At 42.0% G+C, this 19,796-nt stretch overlaps 1 protein-coding gene across 1 annotated transcript; it reads right to left on the bottom strand.

Annotated features, from left to right (window-relative positions):
• Positions 1-12,708: 12,708 nt before the first annotated feature.
• LOC102276997 (small ribosomal subunit protein uS8) lies at positions 12,709-13,558 on the bottom strand. Its single transcript, XM_005892347.2, has 2 exons — positions 13,175-13,558; positions 12,709-12,753 (listed from the first exon to the last, which is right to left on the bottom strand). Exons 1-2 carry the CDS (start codon positions 13,556-13,558, stop codon positions 12,709-12,711), a joined length of 429 nt encoding a protein of 142 aa, XP_005892409.2.
• Between the last annotated feature and the right edge of the window lie 6,238 nt (positions 13,559-19,796).

The following is a 19,796-nucleotide window of genomic DNA, read 5'->3' as shown; positions in this document are numbered from 1 at the left end:
GTACTCTAATCCACAGAGCCTAATGTCAAAGGGATGGGAACAAACGTTCCCCAGGTGGACCAGTGTAAGCTATGGTGACAGAGGTCAACCTACCTCTCAGTTCCCAGGCCTGTGTTTTCTACCTATTGGAGTCAAAACATGCAGTACCATATTGTGACCATATATGAAATGGCAACCCACTCCAGTGTTCTTGCCTGGAGAATCCCATCTATGGGGTTGCACAGAGTTGGACACGACTGAAGCGACTTAGCGGCAGCAGCAGCAGCATGCACCATATAAGACCATATCTCACAAAAGAAATAAGAGCAAAAATAAGCAAAAGGGATTTAATTACATTTAGGAGCTTCTCACAGCCCAGGAAACCATAAACAAGATGAAAAGACAACTTATAGACTGGGAGAAAATATTTGCAAATGATGCAACTGACAAGGGCTCAACTTTCAAAATACACAAATAGATCCTACAATTCAATAGCAACAACAACAACAACAAAAACAACCCAATCAAAAAATGGGTGCAAGACCTAAATAAACATTTCTCTGAAGAAGACATGTAGATGGCCAATAGGCACGTGAAATGATGCTCACCATCACTAATTATTAGAGAAGTGCAAATGAAAACAACAATGAAGCACCACATCACACCAGTTAGAATGGCCATCATTAAAAGGTCTATAAATAATCATGCTGTAGAGGGTGTGGAGAAAAGGGAGTCTTCCTATGCTGTTGGTGGGAATATAAGCTGGTGCAGTCACTATGGAAAATAATATAGTGGTGGTTTAGTTGTTAATTCATGTCTGACTCTTGTGACCCCACGGACTGTAGCCGGTCAGGCTCCTCTGTCCATGGGATTCTCTAGGCAGGAATACTGGAGTGGGTTGCCATTTCCTTCTCTACTAAACGGGGTTTAATGGCATCGACCTCACTGGGCTGTGAAGGGGCTCAAGAGAGACAAAGACACTTAAAGTTCTCGACATAAGGCTTGGTACCCAGGAAGTTTTCCACACACAGTAGGTTCACTGTGAATAATGATCAGGAACACTCCTAGGGGCCTGCAGGGTTCCCCGAGGGGAAGGAGCAGAGTGCCCACCTCCCCAGTCTGACAGAGGGCTGGAAAACACTGATGCACAGGCTCTCCTTGAGGAAAACAGTATGAAGCTTCCTCAAAAGACTAAAAATATAGTTGCCATATGATCAAGGAATCCCACCCTGGGCATATACTGAGACAAAAGTATAACTTGAAAAAATACGAGGGAAGGCGCCAAGATGGCGGAGGAGTAGGACGGGGAAAACACTTTCTCCCCCACAAATTCATCAAAAGAGCATTTAAACGTCGAGTAAATTCCACAAAACAACTTCTGAATGCCGGCAGAGGACATCAGGCACTCAGAAAAGCAACCCAACTCCTTGAAAGGAGGTAGGAAAAAATATTAAAGACAATAAAAGAGACAAAAGAGGGAGGGACGGAGTTCCGTCCCGGGAAGGGAGTCTTAAAAAGAGAGAAGTTTCCAAACACCAGGAAACCTTCTCACTGCGAATCCGTGCGAGCTTTGGAAGCACAGAGGGCAACATAACAGGGAGAAAAATAAATAAACAATTAAAACTCACAGATTGGGAGCCCTACGGTAACTCCCCAGCGGAGAAGCAGCGCAGACGCCTGCATCCGCCATTAGCAAGCGGGCTGGGCAGGGAGGCGGCGGCGCGGGCTGCATCGCTGAGAGTAAGAATCTGGCCTGAATACCCTGAGCACTATCTGAGCGAAATAATTTGGGCTAGCAAACCAGACTGTGGGATATCTACCATGCGAAAAGCCAGCCCTAACCTAAGACACCGCCAGCCCGCGCACGGAACAAAGGACTAAACAGAGATAGCCGGCTGCAGACCTTCCCCCTCCGGTGACAGGCAGCCAGAGCCGGAAGGGGGCAATCGCAGCCCCAGAGAGACATTATCTATAAAACTGGCTTCTTTGCTAACTAAAACTTATTGGGGGTCTGGACGGTCAACATCTGCCTGAGAAGGCGCGCCGGTTTTACACCCAGATAACCAAGTGGCAGGGAGGCGATAAGTCGCAGCATTGGCGCTCGCCAAACACCTCATCACCTGAGCTGCTCGGACCTGGGAAGAGCACAAAACGCAGGCCCAACTGAGTCTCCGCCTCTGAGGACTACCTGAGTGCTTGAACCTGAGCGGCTTGGACCTGGGAGGTGCATGCAACCCAGGGCCAGCCTCGGATTGTTCCCGGCGGAACAACCTAGAGCCTGAGCAGTGTGGGCAGGGAGGCTACACGCGCCGTGAGCGGGGGCAGACCCAGTGTGGCTGAGGCACTGTGAGCGCACGCCAGTGTCATTTGTTTGCAGCATCCCTCCCTCCCTCCCCACAGCGCGACTGAACAAAGAGAAGAAATACAGCTCCACCCACCAGAACACCGACACAAGCTTCCCTAACCAGGAAACCTTGACAAGCCACCTCTACATACCCACACACAGCGAGGAAACGCCACAATAAAGAGAACTCCACAAACTGCCAGAATACAGAAAGGACTCCCAAACTCAGCAATTTAAACAAGATGAAGAGACAGGGAATACCCAGCAGATAAAGGAACAGGATAAATGCCCACCAAACCAAACAAAAGAGGAAGAGATAGGGAATCTACCTGATAAAGAATTCCAAATAATGATAGTGAAATTGATCCAAAATCTTGAAATTAAAATGGAATCACAGATAAATAGCCTGGAGACAAGGATTGAGAAGATGCAAGAAAGGTTTAACAAGGACCTAGAAGAAATAAAAAAGAGTCAATATATAATGAATAATGCAATAAATGAAATTAAAAACACTCTGGAGCCAACAAATAGTAGAATAACAGAGGCAGAAGATAGGATTAGTGAATTAGAAGATAGAATGGTAGAAATAAATGAATCAGAGAGGATAAAAGAAAAACGAATTAAAAGAAATGAGGACAATCTCAGAGACCTCCAGGACAATATTAAACGCTACAACATTCGAATCATAGGGGTTCCAGAAGAAGAAGACAAAAAGAAAGACCATGAGAAAATACTTGAGGAGATAATAGTTGAAAACTTCCCTAAAATGGGGAAGGAAATAATCACCCAAGTCCAAGAAACCCAGAGAGTCCCAAACAGGATAAACCCAAGGAGAAACACCCCAAGACACATATTAATCAAATTAACAAAGATCAAACACAAAGAACAAATATTAAAAGCAGCAAGGGAAAAACAACAAATAACACACAAGGGAATTCCCATAAGGATAACAGCTGATCTTTCAATAGAAACTCTTCAAGCCAGGAGGGAATGGCAAGACATACTTAAAATGATGAAAGAAAATAACCTACAGCCCAGATTATTGTACCCAGCAAGGATCTCATTCAAGTATGAAGGAGAAATCAAAAGCTTTTCAGACAAGCAAAAGCTGAGAGAATTCTGCACCACCAAACCAGCTCTCCAACAAATACTAAAGGATATTCTCTAGACAGGAAACACAAAAATGGCAACGGGATCATACTTATCAGTAATTACCTTAAACGTAAATGGGTTGAATGCCCCAACCAAAAGACAAAGACTGGCTGAATGGATACAAAAACAAGACCCCTACATATGTTGTCTACAAGAGACCCACCTCAAAACAGGGGACACATACAGACTGAAAGTGAAGGGCTGGAAAAAGATTTTCCATGCAAATAGGGACCAAAAGAAAGCAGGAGTCACAATACTCGTATCAGATAAATTAGACTTTAAAACAAAGGCTGTGAAAAGAGACAAAGAAGGTCACTACATAATGATCAAAGGATCAATCCAAGAAGAAGATATAACAATTATAAATATATCCACCCAACATGGGAGCACCACAGTATGTAAGACAAATGCTAACAAGTATGAAAGGAGAAATTAACAATAACACAATAATAGTGGGAGACTTTAATACCCCACTCACACCTATGGATAGATCAACTAAACAGAAAATTAACAAGGAAAAAAAAAAAACATGTATCTATAAAGTTCACTAAAGCAAAGCACAGTAAAATTAAAAAAAAAAAAAAATACATGTACTCCTCTGTTCATAGCAGCACTATTTAAAATAGCCAGGACATGGAAATAGCCTGAATGTCCATTGACAGATGAATGGACAAAGAAGATGTGATATATATATATATATATATATATTATATATATTTATTTTATTTTATATATATAAATATATTATTTTTTTTATATATAAATATATATGATGAATGGACAAAGAAGATGTGATATATATATATTTATTTATTTATATAAATATATTTATTTTTTATATTAAAATATATACAATATATTATATATATATTTATTTATTTAAATATAAATTTATTTATTTATTTATTTATATATAAATATATATATATATATATATAAATCAGAATATTGCTCAGCCAAAAGAGAATGTGATAATGCCATTTGCAGCAACATGGATGGATTTAGAGATTACCATATTAAGCAAAGTAAGCCAGAAAGAGAAGAATGGAACTGGAAGAATCAACCTGCCTGACTTCAGACTATACTACAAATCATGAACTCCTTATTGCCAAATTCAGACTTAAATTGAAGAAAGTAGGGAAAACCACTAGACCATTCAGGTATGACCTAAATAAAATTCCTTATGATGATACAGTGGAAATGAGAAATAGATTTAAGGGACTAGATCTGATAGATAGAGTGCCTGATGAATTATGAAATGAGGTTCATGACATTGTACAGGAGACAGGGATCAAGACCATTCCCATAGAAAAGAAATGCAAAAAAGCAAAATGGCTGTCTGGGGAGGACTTACAAATAGCTGTAAAAAGAAGAGAAGCGAAAAGCAAAGGAGAAAAGGAAAGATATAAGCATCTGAATGCAGAGTTCCAAAGAACAGCAAGGAGACATAAGAAAGCCTTCCTCAATTTTCAATGCAAAGAAATAGAGGAAAACAAAAGAATGGGAAAGACCAGCGATCTCTTCAAGAAAATTAGAGATACCAAGGGAACATTTCATGCAAAGATGGGCTCGATAAAAGACAGAAATGGTATTGACCTAACAGAAGCAGAAGATATTAAGAAGAGGTGGCAAGAATACACAGAAGAACTGTACAAAAAAGATCTTCATGACCAAGATAATCACGATGGTGTGGTCACTGACCTAGAGCCAGACATCCTGGAATGTGAAGTCAAGTGGGCCTTAGAAAGCATCACTACGAACAAAGCTAGTGGAGGTGATGGGATTCTAGTTGAGCTATTTCAAATCCTGGAAGATGATGCTGTGAAGGTGCTGCACTCAATATGCCAGCAAATTTGGACAACTCAGCAGTGGTCACAGGACTGGAAAAAGTCAGTTTTCATTCCAATCCCAAAGAAAGGCAATACCAAAGAATGCTCAAACTACCACACAATTACACTCATCTCACACGCTAGTAAACTAATGCTCAAAATTCTCCAAGCCAGGCTTCAGCAATACATGAACAGTGAACTTCCAGATGTTCAAGCTGGTTTTAGGAAAGGCAGAGTGCTGGGAGCCAGCGTGAGGAGCTCCGCCCGTGGCAAAGGTCATGAGGAAGAGGCTCGGCATACGCAAAGGTGGGATCGAGCCTCAGGAGTCCCCCTGGATATTCTCGATCATCTACCCCCCAAAACCAGAGTCTGCCTACTTTACTGCTTTGTGCTCTCACCTCTGACTTTATGGGGGCTGTCCCCCACCACAATCTCTCTCTCTCTGAAAAAGAGTTAAATTCCTGGGCATTAGGAGTGTTTAAATCCAAACCCCTCAGATAGCTCTCTAATTCACCTGACAAGTTTACCCGGACTCCTACAGCTATGCATACGATTGTTTACAGTCTCCCAGCCGTGAGAGGCACGGGAAGCTTAAGATATTCAAATAGCTTAGAGGCTCTCGGAGAGTTAGAAACTGTCAGAATAAAACTAGTAAAGAATTTCATTGATGAGCCAATGCTTGCTGCCAAGTTTCCACATCCCCTGTTTTGTATCCTTGAATGTGTATTAATTAATATACTTGGTATGTAGAAAAATAAGTAGTGGCCTTGGTGTTAGCAACTTTAGGCCCTTAAGGTAATAAATTCTTTCCTTTGTTGTAAACCCACTGCACCTCTGCCCTATAGGAATGCAACTTTATCTAACACCTTCAGAGGATGGCGCCAAACCTTAAAATAATTACTCTTAGAGAAAATAAGTCTTATGGACTGTACAAAAAAGATCTTCACGACCCAGATAATCACGATGGTGTGATCACTGACCTAGAGCCAGACATCCTGGAATGTGAAGTCAAGTGGGCCTTAGAAAGCATCACTACGAACAAAGCTAGTGGAGGTGATGGGATTCTAGTTGAGCTATTTCAAATCCTGAAAGATGATGCTCTGAAGGTGCTGCACTCAATATGCCAGCAAATTTGGAAAACTCAGCAGTGGCCACAGGACTGGAAAAGGTCAGTTTTCATTCCAATCCCAAAGAAAGGCAATGCCAAAGAATGCTCAAACTACCACACAATTGCACTCATCTCACACGCTAGTAAAGTAATGCTCAAAATTCTCCAAGCCAGGCTTCAGCAATATGTGAACCGTGAACTTCCTGATGTTCAAGCTGGTTTTAGAAAAGGCAGAGGAACCAGAGATCAAATTGCCAACATCTGCTGGATCATGGAAAAAGCAAGAGAGTTCCAGAAAAACATCAATTTCTGCTTTATTGACTATGCCAAAGCCTTTGACTGTGTGGATCACAATAAACTGTGGAAAATTCTGAAAGAGATGGGAATACCAGACCACCTGATCTGCCTCTTGAGAAATTTGTATGCAGGTCAGGAAGCAACAGTTAGAACTGGACATGGAACAACAGACTGGATCCAAATAGGAAAAGGAGCACGTCAAGGCTGTATATTGTCACCCTGTTTATTTAACTTATATGCAGAGTACATCATGAGAAACGCTGGACTGGAAGAAACACAAACTGGAATCAAGATTTCCAGGAGAAATATCAATAACCTCAGATATGCAGATGACACCACCCTTATGGCAGAAAGTGAAGAGAAACTAAAAAGCCTCTTGATGAAGGTGAAAGAGGAGAGTGAAAAAGTTGACTTAAAGCTCAACATTCAGAAAACGAAGATCATGGCATCCGGTCCCATCACTTCATGGGAAATAGATGGGGAAACAGTGAAAACAGTGGCAGACTTTATTTTTCTGGGCTCCAAAATCACTGCAGATGGTGACTGCAGCCATGAAATTAAAAGACACTTACTCCTTGGAAGGAAAGTTATGACCAACCTAGATAGCATATTCAAAAGCAGAGACATTACTTTGCCAACAAAGGTTCGTCTAGTCAAGGCTATGGTTTTCCCTGTGGTCATGTATGGATGTGAGAGTTGGACTGTGAAGAAAGCTGAGCGCCGAAGAATTGATGCTTTTGAACTGTGGTGTTGGAGAAGACTCTTGAGAGTCCCTTGGACTGCAAGGAGATCCAACCAGTCCATTCTGAAGGAGATCAGCCCTGGGATTTCTTTGGAAGGAATGATGCTAAAACTGAAACTCCAGTACTTTGGCCACCTCATGTGAAGAGTTGACTCATTGGAAAAGACTCTGATGCTGGGAGGGATTGGGGGCAAGAGGAGAAGGGGACGACAGAGGATGAGATGGCTGGATGGCATCACTGACTCGATGGACATGAGTCTGAGTGAACTGCGGGAGTTGGTGATGGACAGGGAGGCCTGGCGTGCTGTGAATTATGGGGTCGCAAAGAGTTGGACATGACTGAGCGACTGATCTGATCTGATGGATTGACAAACCTTTGTCAGAGTCATAAAATGTTAATAGGCCTTCTGGCCAGAAGATGATGTAAATCACCTAAACCATTTGTATACGATAAATTTGCAGGAAAGAAACCCTGGTTTCGATAAGGATCAAAGACTGCTGACTTTGCATGATTTCACATCCCCTATTATCCTCTATGTGCAATGCTATGCTATGCTAAGTCACTTCAGTCGTGTCTGACTCTGTGTGACCCCATAGATGGCAGCCACCAGGCTCCCCCGTCCCTGGGATTCTCCAGGCAAGAACACTGGAGTGGGTTGCCATTTCCTTCTCCAATGCATGAAAGTGTAAAGTGAAAGCGAAGTCGCTCAGTCGTGTCCGACTCTATGTGCAACTTAGGGTATAAAAGCCCCTGTTGAAAATAAAGCTACGGGCCTTGCTCACCAAAGCTTGGTCTCCCCATATCATTCTTTCTTTTCACATTCTGGCTGAGTCTCCATCTGGAGCGTGGAGGTCCTCTGCGACTATTTATTGCCTGGGCTTCTAAGACCCACTCGAGAAGGTGCCTAAGGTGGGGCACCTTCCGCTATTCAAGAGGGCGCCTGCGGCCTCCGTGGTCAGAGCTAACCTGTTGTCACAGGTTATATTGATTTTCCACGTAAACCTAGCTACTCAGCCTCTTTTCTCCGCTGAATTTTCCTACTGAAAATTCCTACTGAATTTTCCTCATTATATTACTCTTTATATCTTTGATGAATATTTAAATAAAGCCAGTGAACTCACCGAAGCTGTCTCCCCTTCGAATTCCCTGGATCAGCCGGGGCTGGACCTCGGCAGCAGAGGAATCAGAGATCAAATTGCCAACATCTGCTGGATCGTGGAAAAAGCAAGAGAGTTCCAGAAAAACATCTATTCCTGCTTTATTGACTATGCCAAAGCCTTTGACTGTGTGGATCACAATAAACTGTGGAAAATTCTGAAAGAGATGGGAATACCAGACCACCTGATCTGCCTCTTGAGAAACCTATATGCAGGTCAGGAAGCAATAGTTAGAACTGGACATGGAACAACAGACTGGTTCCAAATAGGAAAAGGAGTACGTCAAGGCTGTATATTGTCACCCTGCTTATTTAACTTCTATGCAGAGTACATCATGAGAAATGCTGGGCTGGAAGAAGCACAAGCTGGAATCAGGGAGAAATATTGCTGGGAGAAATATCAGTAACCTCAGGTATGCAGATGACACCACCCTTATGGCTGAAAATGAAGAGAAACTAAAAAGCTTCTTGATGAAGGTGAAAGAGGAGAGTGAAAAAGTTGGCTTAAAGCTCAGCATTCAGAAAACGAAGATGATGGCATCTGGTCCCATCACTTCATGGGAAATAGATGGGGAAACAGTGGAAACAGTGTCAGACTTTATTTTTTGGGGCTCCAAAAATCACTTCAGATGATGAGTGCAGCAATGAAATTAAAAGACGCTTACTCCTTGGAAGGAAAGTTATGACCAACCTAGATAGCATATTCAAAAGCAGAGACATTACTTTGCCAACAAAGGTTCATCTTGTCAAGGCTATGGTTTTTCCTGTGGTCATGTATGGATGTGAGAGTTGGACTGTGAAGAAAGCTGAGCACCGAAGAATTGATGCTTTTGAACTGTGGTGTTGGAGAAGACTCTTGAGAGTCCCTTGGCCTGCAAGGTGATCCAACCAGTCCATTCTAAAGGAGATCAGTCCTGGGTGTTCTTTGGAAGGACTGATGCTAAAGCTGAAACTCCAGTACTTTGGCCACCTCATACGAAGAGTTGACTCATTGGAAAAGACTCTGATGCTGGGAGAGATTGGGGGCAAGAGAAGGGGATGACAGAGGATGAGATGGCTGGATGGCATCACCGACTCGATGGACGTGAGTTTGAGTGAACTCCGGGAGATGGTGATGGACAGGGAAGCCTGGTGTGCTGTGAATTATGGGGTCGCAAAGAATCAGACATGACTCAGCGACTGAACTGAACTGAATGAAAAATGATTTGATAAACATGGCCCAAGGTGATGTTATGTCGAATTTCATAATGACACTCAGATATTGTTAGCCCCTGGATGGTGTTACTGGCCAAGACACTGCTGACAAAAAAAAAAAAAAGATAATCTCTTCTTAGAATCAATCCCACTACAGATGAATTTCTAGACTGTTCATCAAGGTCTGGATTTTAAATCCAGAGACTAGATCCAATGATTTACACAAGAGTTGAGCCCAGATAACACCCCAGTAAAATAGGTAGTGAAAAAAGGAAGAAACGAAGAGAATAAAGAGTGTGTTATCAAGCCAGAGGCCATAATGCAAGTGAGCTGAACCCCACTGGGGATTCTAGGAAACAGCACAGAACACATATCTCGGAGTTACTCCACCCAAGGGGTAAGGGAACTGGGTATTTCTATTAGTTTGCTACAACTGCTGTCATGAAATGCCATAAACTGAGTGGCTCAGATAACAAAAATGTATTGTGGAGGCCAGCTGTGGAGGCTGGAGGCAGGAATCAAGGTGTCGGCCCAGCTGGTTCCTTCTGAGGGCTGTGAAGGAAGGAGGTGTTCTAGGTCTCTCTCCTTGTCTTGTAGCTGTGAGTCTCTGTGTCTAAATGCCCCCGTTTTATAAGGACACCAGTTATATTGGGTGAGGGCCCACCCTTATGGCCTCATTTTAACTTTGTAACCTCTGTAAAGATTGTATCTTCAAATAAGGTCACAATCTGAATTACCAGAGGTTAGGATTTCAATCCTCCCCCGGTAATCCTAGGTAATTGATGCAAAAGCTAGGTAATTGATGAACTGTGGTGTTGGAGAAGACTCTTGAGAGTCCCTTGGACTAAAAGGAGATTCAACCTGTCCATCCTAAAGGAAATCGGTCCTCAATGTTCATTGGAAGGACTGATGCTGGAGCTGAAGCTCCAATACTTTGGCCACCTGATGTGACGAACTGACTCATTGGAAAAGACTCTGATGCTGGGAAAGATTGAAGGCGGGAGGAGAAGGAGACAACAGAGGATGAGATAGTTGGATGGTATCACTGACTCAATGGACATGAGTTTGAGCAAGCTCTTGGAGTTGGTTATAGACAGGGAAGCCTGGCTTGCTGCAGTCCATGGGGTTGCAAAGAATCGGACATGACTGAACTGAACTGAACTGAACTGAGGATTTCAACATATGAATTTTTGAGGATATAATTCAATCCTTAACTGTATTTATATGAGAATTTATATATATATCCTTGGTCAAGGGTTGCCTTTGGTTTAGGAAAATGTGTTATTTCTCTGGTACTTAAAGCCTGTCATACGTGTGGCTGAAGGGATGTTTGAGGCAAAGAGGTGATAACAGTTGGAATTTGGGTCTGCATACTCAGACACATTAAGTGCCAAGGGAATTTGAGTGGGACACCTGGAGTGTCTGATACTTTATCAGATCAGATCAGATCAGTCGCTCAGTCATGTCTGACTCTTTGCAACCCCATGAATCGCAGCATGCCAGGCCTCCCTGTCCATCACCAACTCCCGGAGTTCACCCAGACTCACGTCCATCGAGTCAGTGATGCCATCCAGCCATCTCATCCTCTGTCCTCCCCTTCTCCTCCTGCCCCCCAATTCCTCTCAGCATCAGAGTCTTTTCCAATGAGTCCACTCTTCGCATGAGGTGGCCAAAGTACTGGAGTTTCAGCTTTAGCATCATTCCTTCCAAAGAAATCCCAGGGCTGATCTCTTTCAGAATGGACTGGTTGGATCGCCTTGTAGGCCAAGGGACTCTCAAGAGTCTTCTCCAACACCACAGTTCAAAAGCATCAATTCTTTGGTGCTCAGCCTTCTTCACAGTCCAACTCTCACATCCATACATGACCACAGGAAAAACCATAGCCTTGACTAGATGAACCTTTGTTGGCAAAGTAATGTCTCTGCTTTTGAATATGCTATCTAGGTTGGTCATAACTTTCCTTCCAAGGAGTAAGTGTCTTTTAATTTCATGGCTGCAGTCACCATCTGCAGTGATTTTGGAGCCCAGAAAAATAAAGTCTGACACTGGTTCCAGTTTCCCCATCTATTTCCCATGAAGTGATGGGACCGGATGCCATGATCTTCGTTTTCTGAATGTTGAGCTTTAAGCCAACTTTTTCACTCTCCACTTTCACTTTCATCAAGAGGCTTTTTAGTTCCTCTTCACTTTCTGCCATAAGGGTGGTGTCATCTGCATATCTGAGGTTATTGATATTTTTCCCGGCAATCTTGATTCCAGCTTGTGTTTCTTCCAGTCCAGCGTTTCTCATGATGTACTCTGCATATAAGTTAAATAAGCAGGGTGACAATATACAGCCTTGACGTACTCCTTTTCCTATTTGGAACCAGTCTGTTGTTCCATGTCCAGTTCTAACTGTTGCTTCCTGACCTGCATACAAATTTCTCAAGAGGCAGATCAGGTGGTCTGGTATTCCCATCTCTTTCAGAATTTTCCACAGTTTATTGTGATCCACACAGTCAAAGGCTTTGGCATAGTCATTAAAGCAGAAATAGATGTTTTTCTGGAACTCTCTTGCTTTTTCCATGATCCAGCAGATGTTGGCAATTTGATCTCTGGTTCCTCTGCCTTTTCTAAAACCAGCTTGAACATCAGGAAGTTCACGGTTCACATATTGCTGATACTTTATAGGTGCACATAATTGTTTCTATGACTTATTTAACCTGTTCTTAGTCAGGAAGATTATGAGAGGTTGTGTGCTAAGTTGCTTCAGTCGTGTCCAACTCTTTGCAATTCCATGGACTGTAGCTCGTCAGGCTCCCCTGTCCATGAGATTCTCCAGGCAAGAATACTAGAGTGGCTTGCCATGCTCTTCTCCAGGATGTCTTCTTGACCTAGGGATCGAACCCGTGTCTCTTAGGTCTCCTTCACTGGTAGTTGAGTTGTTTACCAGTAGCGCCACCTGGGAAGCCCTATGAGAGGGTAAAAAGAAGAATAAAAGATAAGTTTTGTATTTTCCTTCCTGTGGAAGCAAAAATCTGTTCACAGAAAAGACCTCATCTGTACAAGAGTCTTTTTAAAATATGTGGGTGGATATTTTTGGTACTTATTTGTACTGCCAGCTTATTGTCTCAAAAAACTGAAACAATTTAGCAGTGACATGATTTCTTTATAACTAAAAATGCATTTAGTGATCATGAATGATGAAATAATGCCATGTACAGAGTGACACACAGGAAGTAATTGTTTTTAAAAGAATGACTTCTCTGAAACTGTGTCGGACGAGGGTTCACCGACAGATGATCACCACCAGATGGTAAAGAGACTCTGGAATCTAATTTTGTGAGGGATTTCCCCCACCCCCCCCCGAGGCATTTTATTTGTATGCATTACTTTCCTAGAAAAAAAAAATCCAAAGATTTTCTCTCCTGTGTGTTTTCTTCTTGCTTCTTCATGGTCCATGGTGCCAGGTGAGGATGTCAGTACAATGAAGTCAAACTGACAAGATGTGAGCTGACGTTTTTCTAGATCTTTGAGTTGCACATTAAATCTGGGGCTGATCACGTCACACTTATTTAGCCTGCATGTCAGGTTAACAACAATTTTTCCAACCCTGTGATCATCAATGATTTCAAATTCACCAATATACTTCATCACTACATTTGGAAACCTCATGATGACTTTGGAGCATGGCCTAACAAGCACTTGCCATTTGCCTCTCTTTTCAGCATTGTTGATGCTCTTGAGAGCATCAACCAGGATGTTCATGTGCATCATTATGGTGGCACGGAAAGAATGGAGGAAAGAGCCAATTTTGTAAGGGATTTTTAAGAAAGATTTAGCCAAGGGTTTTCCATGAATTCAGAACCTTTCACTTAACCCCGTTACTGCAAAAAAAAAAAAAAAAAAAAAACTGTTCTACATGCTGGCTGACTTAGGAATTGTGGTCATGTTAAGTTTTGAAATACCTTAATATACATAAATTATACTCTTTACAATCCATAGAGTTGCAAAGAGTTAGGACCGAAGCAACTTAGCATGCATGCATGTCTTCTTTGGAAAAATGTCTGTTTAGATCTTTGGCCCATTTTTTTTATTTTTTATTTTTTTAACTTTTTATTCTGTATTGGGGTATAGATGATTAACAATGTTGTGGTAGTTTCACGTGAACAGCGAAGGGACTCAGGCATACATATACATATATCCATTCTTGCGTGTGTCAACTACAAATTGGCACTTACCAAGAGCATTGCCAAGAACTGAACAAGGCATTTGCCATCTGCCTCTGCAGAGATTGAACCCTGTGCTGCTGCAGCTGTTGACCTTCAACACCCTCTGAGGGAGTTCAGGGTGGAGTGAGGCACTCTGTGCTCCAGGAAATCTGGTGGGACAGGCCTTTAGATAGTTGAAGGTTTTTAGGAACAAATTTTATGCTTTCAGTCTTTGCATCTCCTTCCTCATATCTAGAAAAGCACTAAATCCTTTCATGGTGACATCAGATCCTCAAGACTAACAGAAAACCTTTTGTAAAATGAGTTCTTAATGGTATTGAATTCTGCCTTCACCAAAACCTAATATACTGACATTCCTCCCACTACCTCTTTGGAGCAGTCTCTCAGAGCTATCTGAGATGCTTCCTCCTGGGCTGAAGTCCTCATTTTGCCCATATAATACCACAGTAATCCAAGTCTATGCCCCAACCACTAATGCTGAAGAAGCTGAAGTTGAATGGTTCTCTGAATGGTCCTACAAGACCTTCCAGAACTAACACCAAAATAAGATGTCCTTTTCATCATAAGGGACTGGAATGCAAAGGTAGGAAGTCAAGAGATAGTGTCAACTACAAATTGGCACTTACCAAGAGCATTGCCAATGACTGAACAACAAAGGCGTTTGCCATCTGCCTCTATGGGGACTGAACTCCATGCTGCTATTGCTTTGGCCTTCAACAAACCCTGAGGGGTCAGGGTGGAGTGAGGCACTCTGTGCTCCAGGGAATCTGGTGGGACAGGTCTTTGCCCAGGGACAGTTGGATGTTTTTACAAACAGTTTTATGATCTCAATCCTTGAAACTCCTCATATCTAGAGAAGCCCTAAATCTCTTCATGGTGATATCAGATCCTCATGAAAGTGAAATTCTGACTCTTTGCAATTCCAACAGTCCATGGAATTCTCCAGGCCAGAATACTGGAGTGGGTAGATGTTCCCTTCTCCAGGAGGTCTTCCCAACCCAGGGATCGAACCCAGATCTCCCTCATTGCAGGTGGATTCTTTACCAGCTGAGCCACAGGGAAGCCCTCATACCCTCATGACTAACAAAAAAATGTATTGTAAAATGAGTGCTTAATGGTATTGAACTCCCCCTTCACCAAAACCTTATATGTTGACCTTCCCCCACTGCCACTCTGGAGCAATCTCTTGGAGCTATCTGGGGTGCTGCCTCCTGGACTGCAGTCCTCATTTTGCCCCAAATAAAACTTAACTCACAACTCTCAAGTTGTGCATCTTTTTTAGGTGACACCTGTAATAATGCAAGTTTGGCCTTGGAGTAGAAAATGAAGCAGGGCAAAAGCTAAAAGTTTTTCCAAGAGAACACACTAGTCATAGCAAACATCTTCTTCCAACAACACAAGTGTTGACTCTACACATGGACATCACCAGATGATCAATACTAAAATCAGACAGATTATGTTATTTGCAGCCAAAGATGGAGAAGATCTGTACAATCAGCAAAAAAAGACCTGGAACTGACTGTGGCTCAGATCATGAGCTTCTTATCACAAAGTTCAGACTTATATTGAATAAAGTAGGGGAAGCCACTAGGCCTTTCAAGTATGACATAAATCAAATCCTTAATGGTTACACAGTGGAGGTGACAAATAGATCCAAGGGATTATATCTAGTAGACAGAGGGCCTGAAGAACTATGGACAGAGGTTTATAACATTGTACAGGAGGTGGTGAACAAAACTATACTAATGAAAAAGAAATGCAAGAAGGCAAAGTGGTTGTCTGAGGAGGCCTTACAAATAGCTGAGAAAAGAAGTGAAAGTCAAAGGAGAGGGAAAGATATACCCATCTGAATGCAGAGTTACAGAGAATAGCAAGGAGAGATAAAAAAGCCTTCTTAAGTAAACAATGCAAAAACATAGAAGAAAATGATAGAATAGGAAAGACTAGTGATCTCTTCAAGAAAATTGGAGATACCAAGGGAATATTTCATGCAAAGATGGTAACAACAAAGGACAGAAATGGCAAGGACCTAACAGAAGCAGAAAAGATTAAGAAGAGGTGGCAAGAATACACAAAAGAACTATGTAAAAATGGTCTCAATGACCCAAATAACCACGATGGTGTGATCACTCACCTAGAGCCAGACATCCTCAGGTATGAAGTCAATTGGGCCTTAGGAAGCATTACTATGAACAAAACTAGTGGAGGTGAAGGAATTCCAGCTGAGTTATTTCTAATCCTAAAAGATGCTGCTGCTAATGTGCTACACTGACTATGCCAGCAAATTTGAAAAACAGCAGTGGCCACAAAACTGGAAAAGGTCAGTTTTCATCCCAATCCCAAAGAAAGACAATGCCAAAGAATGTTCAAACTACTGTACAGTTGTCCTCACTTCACATGCTAGCAAGGTAATGCTCAAAATGCTTCAAGCTAGATTTCAACAGTACGTGAACTGAGAACTTCCAGATGTTCAAGCTAGGTTTAGAAAAGGCACAGGAACCAGAGATCAAATCGCCAACATCTATTGGATCATAGAGAAAACAATGGAATTGACTACGCTAAAGCCTTTGGAGAAGGATATGGCAATCCACTTCAGTTTTCTTGCCTGGAGAATTCCATGGACAGAGAAACCCAGCAGGCTACAGTCCGTGAGGTTGCAAAGAGTTGGACATGATTGAGCAACTAACACACAAAGCCTTTAACTGTGTGGATCACTGCCAACCATGGAAAATTCTTAGAGCAATGGGAACACTAGACCATCTAACCTGTCTCCTGAGAAACTTGTAAGCAGGTTAGAACCATACATGGAACAATAGACTGGTTCAAAATTGGGAAATGAGTACATCATGGCTGTATATTGTCACCCTGCTTATTTAACTTATATGCAGAGTACATCATGAGAAATGCTGGGCTGGATGAATAACAAGCTGGAATCAAGATTGTCAGGAGAAATATCAACAACCTCAAATATGCATATGATATCACTCTAATGGCAGAAAGTGAAGAGGAACTAAAGAGCCTCTTGGTAAGCATGAAAGAGGAGCGTGGAAAAGCTGGCTTAAAACTCAACATTCAAAAAACTAAGATCATGGCATATGGTCCCATCACTTCATGGCAAATAGATGGGGAAACAATGGAAATAGTGACAGACTTTATTTTCTTGGGCTCCCAAATCACTGCAGATGGTGACTGCAGTCATGAAATTAAAAGATGCTTACTCCTTGGAAGAAAAACTATCACAAACTAGACGGCATATTAAAAAGCAGAGACATCACTTTGGCAACTAAGGTATGTTTAGTCAAAGCTATGGTTTTTCCAGTGGTCATGTATGGATGTGAGAGTTGGACTATAAAGAAAGCTGAGTGTCAAAGAACTGATAATTTTGAACTGTGGTGTTGAAAAAGACTCTTGAGAGTCCCCTGGACTGCAAGAAGATCCAACCAGTCCATCCAAAAGGAGATTAGTCCTGGGTATTCATTGGAAAGACTGATGTTGAAGCTGAAACTCCAATATTTTGGTCACCTGATGCGAAGAGCTGACTCACTGGAAAATACCCTGATGCTGGGAAAGATTGAGGGCAGGAGGAGAAGAGGATGACAGAGGATGAAATGGTTGGATGGCATCACTGACTCTATGGACATGGGTTTGGGTGAACTCCGGGAGTTGGTGATGGACAGGGAGGCCTGGTGTGCTGCAGTTCATGGGGTTGTAAAGAGTCAGACATGACTGAGTGACTGAACTGAACTGATGGGACCAGAGGCCATGATCTTAGTTTTCTGAATGTTGAGTTTTAAGCCAAGTTTTTCACTCTCCAATTTCACTTTCATCAAGAGGCTCTTTAGTTCTTCGCTTTCTGCCATAAGGGTGGTACCATCTGCATATCTGAGGTTATTGATATTTCTCCCAGAAATTTTGATTCCAGCTTGTGCTTCATCCAGTCCAGCATGTCTCATGATGTACTCTGCATACAAGTTAAATAAGCAGGGTGACAATATACAACCTTGATGTACTCCTTTCCCAATTTGGAACCACTCTGTTGTTCCATGTCCAATTCTAACTGTTGCTTCTTGATCTGCATACAGAAATGGGCAAGGGGGTCAATTTTATGGTTATAGATGGAAACAAATTTTTAGTGGTGAGCTCACTGTAGGATATCCAGAAGTTGAAATAGAATGTTGTACACATGAAACTTGTATAACATCATAAACCAATGTCACTTCAATAAAAAGTAAATTTAAAAATTTAAAAGAATGTATCTTTGGGACTTCCCTGGTGGACCAGTGGCTAAGACTGTGATCCCAATGCATGGGGCCAGGGTTTGATCTCTGCTCAGGGAACTAGATCCCACAAGCTGCAACAAAGAGTTCCCATGCCACAACTAAAGATCTTGCCTGCTGCAACTGAAATTTGACATAGCCAAATAGATAAATATATTTTTAAATTTACTTTTTCTTAAATCTTCAAGTCATATATATAAATCTAAACTTTCTATTTATAAATCTAATAAATTTGAATAGCCACTTTCAAGGGGGAACTTAAACATTTGGTCAACTCAGATTCAATAGACCAAACTTTCTTAAACAACTGATCTCGTTTATGACTTAAATTCCTTCAAACGTTTTAAACTACAGTATTAAATGTAATATATTTAAATTTCTTCTTTTGTCCAAACTGAACAACAAACCTAACAACTTGTACTATTTATTAATATATTATTAATAATTACTGTAAATACTAAGGTCTAACAATTTCAGTTTATAAAGTATTCCTCCTTTTCCCTATTGGCTGTGATCTTCATTTATTTATTTCCCATAGGCTATGATTATTTATTTATAACTTATCTGTCCATTGTGTCTACACCCCAACTATGCTGTAAATCATGGAAAGTAGAGGTGGAACCAGTTCTGTTTTGCTAAGCACTGACTGACATATGAAGAACTTTGAAGTTCAAAAAGAATTTGAATTGGTAGAGGCCAGAGAGAGTATTCCAGATTGGAAAAAGTACCAGCAAAAGTTAAAGACAGTAATGGTGGTATCAGGATTTTGTTCATATGTGCCAAGTCTTGCTCATGATAGTCTTTATGCACTTACAGGCACATACACGCTGAGGCAGGAGATGAATGGGCCCCAGGCTAGGCATTTACAACTGATCTCCTGTTTACATTTCTTGGGGGAAGAAAAAGATGGGCATCAGGTCAGACACTACAACTAGCCTCCTGTTTGCATTCCCTGAAACAGGATATGTGGGTTCCAGGTCACATATTTACAAAGATCCTCCAGGAGTTTTCTCTCCAAAATGGGAGTAACAACTGAAACAGAGTAAAGAGCCAGGCCTCGTCTCCTGTGGACACCTTAAGACAACAGTCATGGCGGGAACAGAGAAGGGCTAAACCTTGTCAAGTAAAGGATTCAGATCAGATCAGATCAGTCACTCAGTCGTGTCCCACTCTTTGCGACCCCATGAATCGCAGCACGCCAGGCCTCCCTATCCATCACCAACTCCTAGTTCACTCAGACTCACGTACATCGAGTCAGTGATGCCATCCAGCCATCTCATCCTCTGTGGTCCCCTTCTCCTCCTGCTCCCAATCCCTCCCAGCATCAGCATCTTTTCCAATGAGTCAACTCTTCACATGAGGTGGCCAAAGTACTGGAGTTTCAGCTTCAGCATCATTCCTTCCAAAGAAATCCCAGGGCTGATCTCCTTGAGAATGGACTGGTTGGATCGCCTTGCAGTCCAAGGGACTCTCAAGAGTCTTCTCCAACACCACAGTTCAAAAGCA

This window comes from Bos mutus, chromosome 24 (genome assembly GCF_027580195.1).
Source record: "Bos mutus isolate GX-2022 chromosome 24, NWIPB_WYAK_1.1, whole genome shotgun sequence".
In the NCBI taxonomy this organism is placed as follows: Eukaryota; Metazoa; Chordata; class Mammalia; order Artiodactyla; family Bovidae; genus Bos; species Bos mutus.
This window is presented reverse-complemented; position numbering and strand designations above follow the sequence as displayed.

Excerpts from the sequence above, each read along its gene's own strand:
- LOC102276997 (XM_005892347.2), bottom strand. The coding sequence starts at position 13,558 with ATGATGCACATGAACATCCTGGTTGATGCTCTCAAGAGCATCAACAAT. Across the intron at positions 12,754-13,174 it reads GATTTTTTTTTTCTAGGAAA|GGCTTCCCAGGTGGCGCTAC; the intron begins GTAATGCATACA and ends ACCCTCTCATAG.